The sequence below is a fragment of the Tripterygium wilfordii genome, chromosome 14, assembly GCF_013401445.1.
Source record: "Tripterygium wilfordii isolate XIE 37 chromosome 14, ASM1340144v1, whole genome shotgun sequence".
Taxonomy (NCBI): Eukaryota; Viridiplantae; Streptophyta; class Magnoliopsida; order Celastrales; family Celastraceae; genus Tripterygium; species Tripterygium wilfordii.
In genome coordinates this window covers 1,365,932-1,379,999 of record NC_052245.1, presented here as the reverse complement: position 1 = coordinate 1,379,999, position 14,068 = coordinate 1,365,932, and the positions used below count along the sequence as shown (strand labels likewise).

Here is a 14,068-nt window from a genome sequence, read left to right as displayed (position 1 = left end):
AAATCTCCAAAGTGGACTAAGGCTTACAGGATTCATGGATTCTATAGCTAATGCACAATATAAGATATGCAGCACAGCAGCAGTCATGATTCCTCCTCAACTCTACAGGGGCAAATACGAGGAGATTCCTTTCATATTCGTCCACGGAAACAATAGTAGGGGCAGCCATTATCAACCTCTTATTTTTATGCCCTTTTTGCTCCTGGACTTTTTTAACATCTCCTTTTTGGATTCTCTCCGCTTCTTGACCCTATAAATTTATTAAATTCCAACTAGTCATACTGAAAGTAAAAACGTAACCATCTCCGGCAAATTTCTGTAAAGTCATCCTCACTGGTCGAAGGCCTTTAATTGTTTGGTGCGTGTGGAACCTGAAGAATCACATATCCAGCATTTACCATATAAAGGATATGATAGATGATCTGATACAGTGTTGATTGGATTGATAATCTATAAAGTAGAAAATATTGACATTTTATCTGTATTTTAGGATAATTTGAGGCTGATGCTGATGCAATTAGTGGACCAAAAGGGGAGTTTTCTCCTTTTGTGAAGTTATCACTTTTCACAGAGCAAAGGCCATCAATGTGCAAGGTATATCCGCGACAATACAGGCGGTGTTGAGGGGGAACTTTATAGATATACCTAGCTAGGACCAAGAAGAGATTTACATCTATATATACAAACAACGGACCAGCGTAATTCTGGTAAAGCTATGATGCTCACTGAGGAGGCGGCAGCGACATATACATAGCTATAATAGCTAGCGAGTCCCGCAGTCTCTCTTCTCTGTATTTTATTCTTGTACCATGAATCTCCAGTTCTCCACTATTTGAACAAAAATCAGTTTCATAGTGAGTGTTTCTTCTTGATTATCTCACTCAGATTTGAGCGCCCAAAGCTTGGCTCAAGATGCGGAGTATGTCGGCCGTATCATCCTATCAAAGAGGCATCGCCGCCATTGTCGGCGTTGGGCCCAATCTGGGCCGATCTATTGCTCGCAAGTTTGCTCACGAAGGCTACACCGTTGCCATTCTAGCTCGTGACCTCGGTAAATTTTTTTTTAAAAAATTTCAAAATTCCCCTCTCTCCATATGAAATTGAAGTTCTAAATCAGGATTTTCTTGCGCAGGGAGATTGTCGAGATTTGCAGATGAGATAGCGAGAGAAGAGAAGGCGCAGGTGTTTGCAATCAGAATAGACTGCGCTGATTCAAAAAGTGTGAGAGAGGCATTCGAAGGGGTTTTATCTCTAGGATTTGTAGAAGTACTCGTGTACAATGCTTATCAGCCGGTCTCATACCCCTCCAACTTCACCGACATTCGCATCGACTCCTTCGAGAAATCCCTTGCCGTCTCCTCCGTCGGCGCCTTCCACTGCGCGCAACAGGTACTAATTCACAAACCTTCAATTCTTCACAACGTTTGGGTCTATAATTTCCAAGACTTGTGTGGCGAATGTGTAATTAGGTGTTAATTTCATGGTGATTGAATAATTAAGGTGATTCCGGGGATGGTCGAGAGAGGGAGAGGAACAATTCTCTTCACAGGCTGCTCAGTTTCTCTCAACGGCATTGCTGGTTTCTCCGAACTGTGTAATGACTTCCATTACTTAACCTAATTGATAGATAATAAACAAAAGATAGATATATTTCCAATTGTAAGAGTTCTTGTATTGAATCTACAGGTTGTGGAAAGTTTGCGTTGAGAGGACTATCACAGTGCCTAGCGAAGGAGTTCCAACCTTCAGGAGTGCATGTCGCGCATGTTATCATTGATGGAATCGTAGGCCCTCCCAGGTCAGTCCATTCTTCTCCATTTCTGTACTTTTGGCTCAAATATACAAGAACCATATATTCTTTAGAGTGAATGATGAATAATGAGAATATGAATAACTAACCAACTAGGCTTAAGTGCCCATGTCCAAGGTTGGAAGTTTGAATCAATTTGTTGGGATATATTTTTTTTATGGGATATATATTCTTTATGGGCTTGTTCTACTTTCATACACTATCCGCATGAGTTTTGATCCAATCTTATCTGTCCCCAACAAATAATTCTACGGCTTTGCGGATGGGCTGGATGGTTTGTCGGTTAGAAATTTTTTTAAAAAAAAAGCATTATGAAGAACAAGTGACAACGAGTACTGTGATATTGAATAATAGTTGGTAATGATGATGATGAGCAATTACTAAAAGTTGATAGGGGCCAATAATTAATGAAATGACAGGGGACCATCTGCTGCTGTTGGTTCGTCGTCACAGAGAAGTTTGGTAGGGGAACAACAGCGTGGCGGTGTAGGGGAAGGGTCGGTGATGATGGACCCTGACTCGCTGGCTCAGACCTACTGGCACCTTCACGTCCAGGACCGGACCGCTTGGACCCAGGAGATCGACCTCCGTCCCTCCTCTCACACTAGATTCTTCTAAGCCTATCTGGAAATATCATTAATTATAAATAATCACATATCTGCATGTAAGTATCAAATATATGTCCAGTTCTTCCATAATCACATGTTCAAATATATGTGTGATTAAAGTTCTTTTGGTCACACGATTCCTTGAACTTTTGGTTGTGCTTAATATTCTCGAGTGTGTGGCTACTGGCTATTCCAATTTCTCTAAATGCATCTTCTTACTCAAAAGATTCATTTCATTCTTTTAGAAGTTATTCTTCTTTCTAGTGTTGTTTTTTTTTTTTTTTTGGATGAATTGATTGTAGAAATGATTGGTGGGGTCTGCATAATAAAGTTGAAGTGAGAGTAGCATAAAAGTATGGTCGGGTCGAATTTGCATGGATTTTTAGTACCATGACTTCGTGTTCTAATTGGGGCCACGCAAATGACGAAAGTACTCGAATCTCACGGATTCAGGGGACAATCAGGTTACTTTATAGTCCTGCGCATTTTATGACCATCCGATTAAAAGAATTAGATCCTACGGTTCATATTTTAGGTTCCCTCTCTAACACTCCCTCCCTTCTTATTGGGTGTTGTTTTTACAGCGGGATGTAAAAAATAAGGCACTTCAATTTTTTTCTAAAAATGAAATAAAATTATAAAGATTTTTTTTATCGGATCGAAGAAATCAAATTTTGTCTCAACTCTTCATAACAAGATATTAGATGTTTCAGGTTTTTATTCAACAACCAAAATATTTCTTTTCATGTTCAATTTAATTTTTATTTGTGACCAAAAAAAAATATCGTCAGATGGAATTTGCAAGCAAGATCAAAACACATTTGTAATTTTTTTTAAAATAAAACAAAATTTTGTAAAAACTTTACAACAGCTCCCACCCAGCCACCCCTTCCTATTTTCCTTTGCTCGAAAAATGTATCAACGAAGCCACAGCAAAGAGACTTCAGAGATAAAAATAAATCCTAAAATATGAACCGTAGTCTGGAGACTCTGGATGATACAATTAATGGACAAGTATTCGACAAGTACAAAAACAAAAAAAGAAAACCAAGTGTTCAACAGCTCAGCTCAGCTCAGCACAGGAACTCTCTCACTCCAACTAATGACATCTAGATTCAGCTTGACCAATGGGAAGTACAAGTGATGGAGCTTTATCAAGTCGAGAAGACAAGGTTACAATAATTCCAATTATATTTGTATAAGCCTATAAGGTTGATGCCGCGAAAAGGGGGAAATGCTGCCAGACTCTACTCCTTAAGGTGGGCATAAATGTCTTAAGGGAGTATGCCTCCGTAGTCTGCAAGTTTTATAGGCCATCTCTTGCCAGCATTTTTATTTGCCAAAACAGATAAACATTGACAAACTGATCGTGATGATTCTCTAACCTTCATTGAGCTTTAGCGAGGTTACGGCTGGAGACACCATGTAACAATTTGACAAACCCAAGGAAGCTCAGCTTCCCGTCAGTGTGCCTAATCCAATCGTGTAGAACAGCATGAACAGGAATGGAAGGGCTTAGACCAAGCTCCTGAAATAGTGTTTCCCAAATTAAACTATTCTGTACAAAATAACACGACGCTGCCCCAATGCACACGAAAAAAAATCAAATTTACTTATTGAAGAGTATACATAAAAGCGAAGAGTAAAACACATAAGCTCAGGAATCTGTCTTACAAACACACGACGCATAACTTTTTTCTTCCTAGAATCCTTGCAACCAATGAACTCTAACCACATATGATAATTGTCTAGTACTTTCCACGAGACAGAATAATAGGACATTAAGTCGCGCAAAAGCAATGAAACCTACACTAGTGTGAAGACAGACAATCTCCCCTACAATTATACACATATGGAAGCACATGGGTAAACAACTCCCGGGCATAAAACTCCCTCAATAGAGTCAAGGCCGGGGAAATGTAAAATGTACATAGCTGCCAGGTGGGAACGATGTTTTCAATTCCAGGGTTTAAATTTGCAACTTCTAGGATGTGGCAATCGACCTTAGATCTAGTCCAAAGGTCTGCCGACCATGGATATCGTAAAATCTTAATTGAAAAAAAATGTTCATCTAAATTCCATCTTCTCACAGTAAAATTTTAATCATGGGCGTACTTCAACCAAAAAGACGACCACAATGGAATTCACAAAAACTAAGCATAGGAGAGAGAGAAACATACAGAAGCTAGTTCCTCAATGACTATTTCCTTGTTTCCGTCTTCCTCAAAAAGCTCATATGCACAACGGGCATGTTGCTCCCATCGATCAAGTGCTTCCAGCTGATGGACACTTAGTGCTGCTGCACAAAATTCTTCGAAGTCCATTCTTCTGTATTGAAGTGCATTAAGCTACAAAAGGCATAGTTTCCACAATTAGTACATTGGATAATTCCCCAGACTTCAAAACTTGAACGAGGTTCAAAGCACCTACTGAAGCTAAAAAATCAGGAGTGCGAGAATCTTTCATTGCATCTGTTGTATGTTTCATCAAAGCCTGACAAAACAAAAGTGTTAAGAAAACTACTACGAGCAGAATAGGTAAGAAAACTTTTGGCTGATGATTTTAAAAACCAACCGCTTTAATATTTTCTAAGCTTATAGTTCCATTTTTGCTTGGCTCCAATAATGCAAATTGCTTCTTCAAATAAAATAGCTCATCTACCGTCAATGTTTTAGACAGAGCCTGTCACAATTCCAATGAGAAACATAAGTACAACATAGACAAGTGACAAGTACACAAAGCTCAGTAAAAGAAATGAGCCTATCTAATTGGGGGATAAAGGGCTAAAAGAAAGCGATCAGATTTCGACAAATTACTGCAGTCACTAACAAAACCACTGAAAAAGGAAACACGGAATGCAACTCCCGGGCTCAGCTCATCAAAATTTAAAACCAAATGTAATAAGTTTAGAAGAACTAATAATTTATCATCTAGTGACCCAAGCCCCATGATTGAGGAGCGACTACTAGGTAAATCTCCAGAACCCAGCACTAGATTTTAAGGTTCTCAATAGCAATATATTGAAAACATATTCACATTAAAAGTATTTAACCACCTAGAGCTCGCACTTCAAAAAAAAGTACATACATACCCTTAGGGCAGCCTTCCGAAGAGCTGAAGAACGCATATAAGCCTTCATGAGCTTGAATATTAGAATATCCAGAGGCACTTCTACATCATTAGAGTTCTTTATCCACGGATGACCTGTAAAATAAATCATGACGCATCACTGGCAGTTCAGAAATATAATAACAGAGAGCTTATGAACGACATAAACGGAACTCACTTAAAGCTTGACCAGCAGTCAATCTTTTTCTTGGATCTTTATTTAGCAAGCGCTTCACAAAGTCTTTTGCCTCGGATGATAGAGAAGGCCATGGTGCCTCTTCAAAACTTGGATCAGCTTTTAGAACAGCGCGAAAGATGCCAGACTCAGAGCGGGCCCAAAATGGACGGCTGCCACACAACAGAATATATGCAATCACACCAATGCTCCATACATCAGCTTCCACACTGTAAGATCTATGTAGAACTTCAGGTGCCACATAGTATGCACTACCAACAATGTCATTGAGCCTTTCATCTATGAAACCAAGTAAAAAATGAGAAATTTAAAAACCAACTCCAGGAGACAATTCAAATAGGAGAGAGAAAGAGATGGAGAGAATGCAGCTTAAGATACAAAGTTCAGACAAACCCGGTTTCACAAAATCAGACAAGCCAAAATCGATGGCCTTCAAATGCGAGTTCTCATCCTTCGACGTGAACAAAAAATTCTGATCCAGCAATGAGCTACACTTGATAAGAATATATGAATAAAAATATAAACAATAGTATCATCAATTCGCCTGATCAAAATGGCAAGGGACATGTTGAACCAAAATGGACAGATGCTTAAGATACCTACAGAACTAATGAGTTACAATGATGCATTCCGCTGCTGAGTGCAATTGTTACAAGTTTTTCTTGAAAGAATCATCAATTCACACAAAAGAATGAAAACCTAAACCAGATCACACCTAAATCCTACCTCCCAAAACCTAAGTAACTAATAACCTTTTAGGAGAAATGAGACAATCAATTAGTGGCAGATTCACACTTTTGTCTCTGACAAAGGAGACTACTCTTATTACATATTCCATCACAGGTTTGAGCAATATAGGAGTACATCAGCTGTATAAATTATAAAGGTCTAAACAGTGACAGAAAATCAATGACGATGCAACAGCATTCATCAACCACCCTGGTGCACATGCTGAATTCTTATATTTCTGGTTCAACTAGGAACTTTGGCATTCAGGCTCAAGAAAAATGCAGACTCCGGTGGTATTACTGCACCGACAGCATGATTCTAGACGTCCAAAATAAATAACCTCACTCCCGATCTAGAATCAATATCAAAGAATGCTAAAAAGCAATTGGCAGATTCCAACATAATGCACTTTCATGTGTGTGTGTGTTTGGACGAGCGTTCATGTGTGTGTGTGTGTGTGAGAGAGAGAGAGAAATTTTACTTCTGGTTTTAGATCACGGTGGACCACACCCTGAAGATGGAAAAATGCAACAACGTTCAAAATCTGGATCAAGACAGCCTTAGCATCAATTTCTGTGTATTTTCCACCACTGCACAGAGAAGAAAGAATCACCTCATGGCAACTAGCAGCTGATGTACTTCCTTTTGGTTCACTAAAAGGGTCCATAATCCAAAAGTTTGCCCAAAATAAGACTAAAAGGGAAAAAATACCTAGACAGTAATCTGTCCAAGAGTTCTCCTCCTTCACACAACCTGAACGATTCATCATCCAATATAATTAAAAGAAATATGATATATGAAATCCATACATAAGAGAGATGAGAATATGATCCATCAAGTAAACTAGTAACTGGAACAAACTTCATTCCGATATTAAATGTAAAAGCCTTGACCAGAGCTTACTCCATTACTATATAGACATTATCGTGATCTTCATATGCGTCATAGAATTGTACAAGATTATTATGTCCAGTCAAAGCTCTTAATATCTTGACTTCTCTTCTCACATCCTCTATGGCAATAGCAGTGGTCATCTAACAGAAAGTAACAAGAAAAAACAGTGAGCAGCTAAAACATTACATCTTATCCCAAACACAGAAACAAAGCATGAATAAAGGATGACTCCTTAAACAGGACAAAAATTTCAGGGAGCATACTAAATAAACTAGTTTTCGCCACACGTCAAGGAAATTTTATACATATAAAACAATATTAAGAAAGGCCCATGCTACAAAAGTAATCTTCAAAACAACACTAAATCTATGCACTCTGCTAGCTTCTGGAAAAAAAAATCAACCAATGTATGATTGAAAACTATTAAGTCAACTCACATACAGCTAGATTCCTCTAATAACTCAAAACTCAAACTCAAACCAGACAGCATCATCACAAAACCTCTAAACACCTTCATCCTTGACACAGCTACTTGCGAATGCACAGATGTCAGTCTGGTCAATTATATGAATTATTGCATGGCCTTAGAGATGTCCATAATTTATTAAAAACCAGAAATTAACCATCACGATCACACTGTGTCATAATTCTCTAGATATCTTCAACAGCAATTAATCATAAAAAGTACATATGTTCGTACAGATCTACTCTCCACTCCATCCATCACACAGTGGCATAATTCACTCATTTCAATCTAATCTACATAACAACTAATTCATCCAGACAAAACTTATTCATCCAAAATTAACCAAATTCGACTCGAAAATCCATACAAACCTTAGCCTTAGGTATAATCTTCACCGCTACCTCTTGCCCCTTGAGCTCCCCCTTCTTAAACCTCGCTTTGCATGTGTAACCAAAATGTCCTCTCCCAACCTCCTCACCGAGCTCATACTTGCTCCCAAAGTTCTTCGAGAACCCAAAGCTCTTGTCAAGCCCCGTTCCCTCCACCTCACTTCCCTCCGGTATTGACACCTGATTCGGCTTGACCGTTCCATGTCTTCGCGCCAGCACAGCCATTATATGCTTCGCCGGAGAAGGCGGCGGGAACGGCCGCTTAAAGAACCGCTTGGGCGTCGAGTTGGCGCTCGCATTTCCAGGCGCCGGAGATCTTGCCGGCGACGACTTTTTCGAGAAGAAGTAGTGCGCCGGGCTGGGGCTGTAGAACGGAAAAAATGGAGATTTCTTTACGTTCTCCAACTCTTTACTTAGATCTTCTCCGTTCTCATCCTCGCCGGATTTCCCGCCATTAACGTTAACATCACTCCGTTGCGATTTACGGCTTTCCTTGACCGGGACTCCATTATCGTTACTCTTGGCTGATATAGGTTTAGGAGGAGAAAGATTGGGGGAGCTTGGGGAGGAGGGTTTGGAGGTGCAGAGACCCATTGTTGTTTGAAGCTTCCTCTCCAAACAAACGAGTTTGGGATTTCAACCACGAGAATCAAAGCATCCTTACAATGGATTTGAAAATATAGGGTTTTAACGTTTTGAATTCGAATAGTAAGAAAAGCCAAAAATACTTCAAGAGGGGTTTAGGGGAATGCCAAGTTTGTCTTCCCTGTGATCGGAAAAAGGTTTGGGAAGGCAACGAGGGGATCTACAGATGGAGATAAAAAGGAAACGAGGATGTGTACAGTTGGTTTTCCACGTGGCACGATCCTGTTATATCAGTTTCGGATTAATATTTAATCGAAAGTCAAAACGCGCCATTTTACTTTTATCAGCTTTTCTTGTTGGATAAGCTGCGTTCTTGGTTTAATTTTATTAAATTAAGAAACACAGATGTTGGTTAGTCATTAAAATATTAATTTTATTAAATTAAGAATCCCAAATTGTTTAGATGACACTCATATATATTATACGGTATCTCATAAAGAGTATCGAGTTCCAGCCTCTCTTATCCTTTCTTGCAATAAAAAATAATTTTAACAATTTTTTTAGGGATGTACAAGGTCGGTCTCAGATGATTTTTTTTTTTCGATTATTCACGATTTGATCGTTTTTTAGAAGTTTCGATCGGTCTTCACTAATATATCGTTGACAATATTGATCAATCGGTCAGTGCGATCCATCGATTCAATTTGAGCAATTAATTTGGACAACCCTAATTTATTTTTTTAATTTCGTTTATTATTTTAAATGGGTTAGGAGTTGGGAGGAGCGGCCGACAATCACATGGGGCAATCAATGAATGTGGATATGCAACAAATTAATCACATGAGGTCCGAGTTGGCTATGCAAGGTTTGATTTGACTATTTTCTCCACCTTAGATTGCAATTATTATGTTTCATAATTATTGTATATAGCAAAAATAAAGTTAACCAACTACGACCAAATATATAGTTTAGTCTTAAATCAACATGAATCCATAAAATGTATTCGTTTAATCTAATCGTTTCTGTCATTTATTTCTATATATGATCATACTTACATCGGGGAATATAACTTTTACCTTGTCAAATTATTATATGCTTATTATAACAGAACACGGACTTATTCAAAGACACAAAATGCAATGAATATATCCACGGATGTGATAATTTGTTATGATGGTGCATGCACAATGAGGAACACCAAAAATGCCATGAAAAATACATAATGCTTTGGGAGTGGCAAACACATGAATTTGCTTTGATGATCTCTTCCCTATTTCGTCACTAAATTAGGTCTAGTGGGTCTTTTTCCTTCAATTTGGTCCCCATGGCCATGCGTGAGAGGAATATTAAACACAACTACTCACATAATTCCTACCCCAAACTGAAAGTCTCTTTCATTACTTCTGTTGCCCCTTAAAAATTATTTCTATTATCATGATTTAGCTTCCCACTCTTAGCCTATGTGGGGTGCAATTATGATAGGGATCCCATCAACTGCCATGTATCTCACTTATCTCAACCGGTGTGTTATACGCATAAGATTAGATTTCATGTGTATCTCAATTGTTGAGTTATACGCACCAATATTAGATTTCATGTGCGACATGTGGAGCTTGCGAATTCACTTAGATCCTATGCATCCAACTCCGCAATTGAAATGATTGTGATGCTAATTGCTGACATCTTTTTATCATTTTCAATATAGGTGTAAATTTTCCTTTGAAATCAAAGCCCTTCTAAAGTGGCCCAAGTTGCGGTCCATTTAATGGGACCAAAAACTTTGACATCAAAGCCCTTCTAAAGTGGGCCTTAATGATCCAGCCCAATCCTTAAAAAAAACCTAAGGATGTGTTTGGGAAAAATTATATATGTTGGCATCTGGTTCTGCCGAGCCATTCAAAATTTCAAATACAAACACAAGAGAAACGACAATTATTCTTATTGAATACAACGAGGAACACAAAGACAGCTTAGAACCATATAAATAAACGATTGCAATTTGCAATACTCGCCCAACCAAAAGCATTTGGAATCAAAATCACACATTAAATAATACTAATCATAATTTAAAATCTGTCCAAGGAGTATTTTAGGGCGAGTGAGACAATCCAAGTACTCGAGATTTACGCAGCAATTACGCGGAAACAATCGCACAGTTTGCGTACATAAGTAACTCTACACAAGATTGATAAACATGCTCACTTTTATGCAGAATGCAAATGAAGGAACGCCATGGAAAAGGAGTACCTGAGGAAAGCCCTGGCGATGCAGTGAAAGCAAAGATGGTAGAACTGATCCTGATCAAAGAGAAACTGAAGACGGCCAGAGATAGTGCCACGCAGTCCTGGTTAGACTCCAAACCTCTAATTGATGAGCTTGAAAAGCTGCAATCAGGACTTGAGAGCTCGAAAAACCAGTCTTCTAAGTCCACTATTGTCATCTCACAGCTGCAATTACAGGTCGAGACCATCAGTAAGGAAATCAGATCTAAAATGGAGGAAGAATTGAAGGCATCACATATGATCAATGAACTCGGTCAGCCTCTGGATCAAACACAAGATGAGTTGGAAACACTTCAATTGGAGGCAGATGAAGAACACAGAGCAAGATTGAAACTGAAACAAGTAGTAAGAATGAGGAGGCAGACACTAAGGGCATTGCAGCTCAGGCTTCGAGCTATACTGACTGAAACAGAAGCTTTCAAAGCATCAGCGGCAGAAGCGAGTCGGCACATCAATAACTCAAAGATGAAGGATGGCACCATCAAACTCACTCATGAAGAGTACTACGACCTAATAAAGCGAGCTAAGGAGGAAGAATTGCTTGCTGAAGGGAGAATTTCAGCGTCGATGGAACAAAAGCTAGCAGCTGAAGCAAGCCTAAACTTAGCTTTAAAGAGATCAATACAATTGCACTCTAACAACAGACCAAGGAGGAGAAGAAAGAAAAAAGGAAATATCACTGAAGATGGAGATGCTGTAAAAGACAGAAAAGAACAAGACTGGAGTGGTGTCAGAGAACGAACAGAAGACAACAACGGAGGAATTGTTCTTTCCAAACCTCAGGCCAACATAATTGCTGAGCGTGCTCAAGGGAACCCACAACAGAAGATAAGAAAATCAAAAACAAACAACAAAAGAATGTCTGTAAAGAAAAGAAAAGCATCTATTTTGCGCCAAATCAGAAGTTTCTTTGCGCGATTATTTCGATGATTTCTGATCTCTACGCAAACTGTAAAGTAGCAATGCAGTCCCTGTCAGAAATAACAAGTTGCAAGCTTGATCCAATAAAAAAGACAACATTTTGAATGAAATTCAGTCGAACATTGAATTTTGCAGAATGTTCTCTAAAGGGGTTTGGAAACTTTATAGAACCCACCAGTATAACCTCGAGAAAGAAGGGCAAAAATACTTTCTGTTAGATAATAGGCATGCAAGTCCCAACTTCTCCAAAATGGTTTAATTTGCTTTTGTGACCAAACCCATTCATCTTCAAATGGTTGAAAACTTCAAGATGCAGATATATAAAACTGATAACAAAAATGTAACGTACATGAATAACATATCCGGTCTTCATTAGTGTTCAAAAGTGTCTATTCAATGATTTGTTAAAGAGAGAACAAGACATACAGTTGGTACCTGTTTTCACTAAGCCCATTGTATTATCACCCAAATAGCCTATAAGGCTATAACTGTTATTGAGACCATCCTGCTCTATTCTACATTCATTCAAAGTTTCACGCCATTCGCTGGCTGGGAGACAAAACCAGGGTTCCATCAACTACTTACTGGCAAGAATAGAAAATAACACTTTTACATTCTAGTCCAGGCAAAATAAACTTGAACGTACGAATGAAACATGTCTAATTCATCCATACCAAGTAAAAGATCATGGAGACCCAGAAGCCTCTCTCTCCATATCTTCTTCTTCTTCCTCCTCCTCATCACTGGAGGATGGCCCAGGAAAAAAGTTCCAAGGGTTTACGCGGGCAAACTGTCCATCCGCATCCTCTAGTCTACCATTGATTGGAACAAGGCTCTCCACATAATTCACAACTTCCATAATGCCTGTACTCCCACGGAGTTCAAGTTTTATCACCTTTTCAACACCAGTGTCAAATAAGACCAGGCGCTTCTCTGCATCTACCAAAAACAGGTCACCATTAATCCAAAATCCTAAAGGCCTCTCAATACCTAAAATAGGTCCAACGCTCACTTGTTTGACCCAAGATTCCTTTTCTCCAAGTTCATTAATTATCAATATATCAAAAAATTTCCCTAACCCCTCATGTGTGCAACGGATGACTGCAAGTAATCTATTGAACATTGCGAGTGTCAGGGAGTAATCACCCACAGAATCGCCAAAATCCGGCAGCATAATCTTCTTGAACACTTCATTTCCAAAGTCAAAGGACAAGATGATTTTATCATCAACCCCAATTGCCCCAACTGCACCTGTCCACAAAAAAGAAGCCTCATAGAATGGAAGTCTCCACAGAACGTTAGGAACATCAACATCAACAGATAAAACGTCAGCAGCAGGGATGGTATTCTCTCCAAGAATTATTATTTAGAGAGTACAACTCAACCTGAACGACTGAATCAAGGGAATCATCATAATAATTATCGGCAAACCTTATTACCTTGTAGTCACCAGTCTTATGATCAAAACCAAACCCAAAGTTGCGAAAAGAAGTCGACTCTGTACAAATTGGACGCATGATGTGGGACAAAAAAGGCAGAGCCTTGACTTCTCTGGTGACAGGATTCCATATGAAAATTTTTTCCCATTGGTCATGGAGACAAAGTAATCCATTACAATGACCCATGACAACTAAGCGTAATGGTATTCCAACACTTTCCAGGAAATCAAATGCCCCCTCTTGGTCATCCGCGACTTCAGTAAGCAGAGATAAACAGTTATAATCATGCATCACAAAGACACGGAAATTGTTGTCGTTGAGACTTGTTTGCTTGAGATGGTGGCTTTTGATAAAATCTGGGTTCCTTATGAGATCTAACCAAGAACTGCAAACACCAGCGAATCGGATCAGGGACTTAATTGGAAGTCTCGTGAGAATGTCTGTCACCAAATCTTCCGGGATGTTGTTCATCTTCATGGGTGCCGTCACAAAGCTTAAACCCTAGAAATGGAAGTGGGATTGAGAGCAAATTGCAGGCGAGTCCGTACTCAATAGACGACTTGAAAAGAAACAGGAAAAAGAGCGGGTCAGAAAACGACGAAAAAAAAAGAACCTGGGCCCTGTTGATTAAAATCTACAAA

At 39.0% G+C, this 14,068-nt stretch overlaps 3 protein-coding genes across 7 annotated transcripts; 1 reads left to right on the top strand and 2 right to left on the bottom strand.

The window, feature by feature from the left end:
• Window positions 1-523: 523 nt before the first annotated feature.
• LOC120015495 (short-chain dehydrogenase/reductase ARMGADRAFT_1018421) lies at window positions 524-2,649 on the top strand. Its single transcript, XM_038867953.1, has 6 exons — window positions 524-791; window positions 886-1,051; window positions 1,133-1,389; window positions 1,501-1,594; window positions 1,687-1,798; window positions 2,230-2,649. Exons 2-6 carry the CDS (start codon window positions 913-915, stop codon window positions 2,426-2,428), a joined length of 801 nt encoding a protein of 266 aa, XP_038723881.1. The 5' UTR covers window positions 524-791; window positions 886-912; the 3' UTR covers window positions 2,429-2,649.
• A 587-nt stretch (window positions 2,650-3,236) lies between these two features.
• On the bottom strand, window positions 3,237-9,014 carry LOC120015166 (CDPK-related kinase 5-like). Of its 2 annotated transcripts, none has more exons than XM_038867404.1 (11): window positions 8,183-9,011; window positions 7,355-7,485; window positions 7,163-7,204; window positions 6,933-7,041; window positions 6,116-6,194; window positions 5,705-6,001; window positions 5,510-5,622; window positions 4,993-5,100; window positions 4,849-4,911; window positions 4,599-4,766; window positions 3,237-3,946 (listed from the first exon to the last, which is right to left on the bottom strand). In XM_038867404.1, exons 1-11 carry the CDS (start codon window positions 8,792-8,794, stop codon window positions 3,806-3,808), a joined length of 1,863 nt encoding a protein of 620 aa, XP_038723332.1. In that variant the 5' UTR covers window positions 8,795-9,011; the 3' UTR covers window positions 3,237-3,805. The 2 variants fall into 2 exon arrangements, with proteins under 2 accessions (XP_038723332.1, XP_038723333.1); XM_038867405.1 differs by having other exon boundaries at window positions 3,858-3,996; window positions 8,183-9,014.
• A 1,688-nt stretch (window positions 9,015-10,702) lies between these two features.
• On the bottom strand, window positions 10,703-14,043 carry LOC120014572 (F-box/kelch-repeat protein At3g23880-like). 4 transcript variants are annotated; one of them, XR_005471578.1, is made up of 4 exons: window positions 13,428-14,043; window positions 12,663-13,239; window positions 12,424-12,572; window positions 10,703-11,232 (listed from the first exon to the last, which is right to left on the bottom strand). XR_005471578.1 is itself a non-coding variant. In XM_038866555.1 (2 exons), the coding sequence occupies exons 1-2, from the start codon at window positions 13,902-13,904 to the stop codon at window positions 13,120-13,122; spliced, it is 597 nt and encodes a 198-aa protein (XP_038722483.1). In that variant the 5' UTR covers window positions 13,905-14,043; the 3' UTR covers window positions 12,326-13,119. The 4 variants fall into 4 exon arrangements, 1 of the variants encoding a protein (XP_038722483.1); XR_005471577.1 differs by having other exon boundaries at window positions 12,424-13,239; XR_005471579.1 differs by lacking the exon at window positions 12,424-12,572.
• Between the last annotated feature and the right edge of the window lie 25 nt (window positions 14,044-14,068).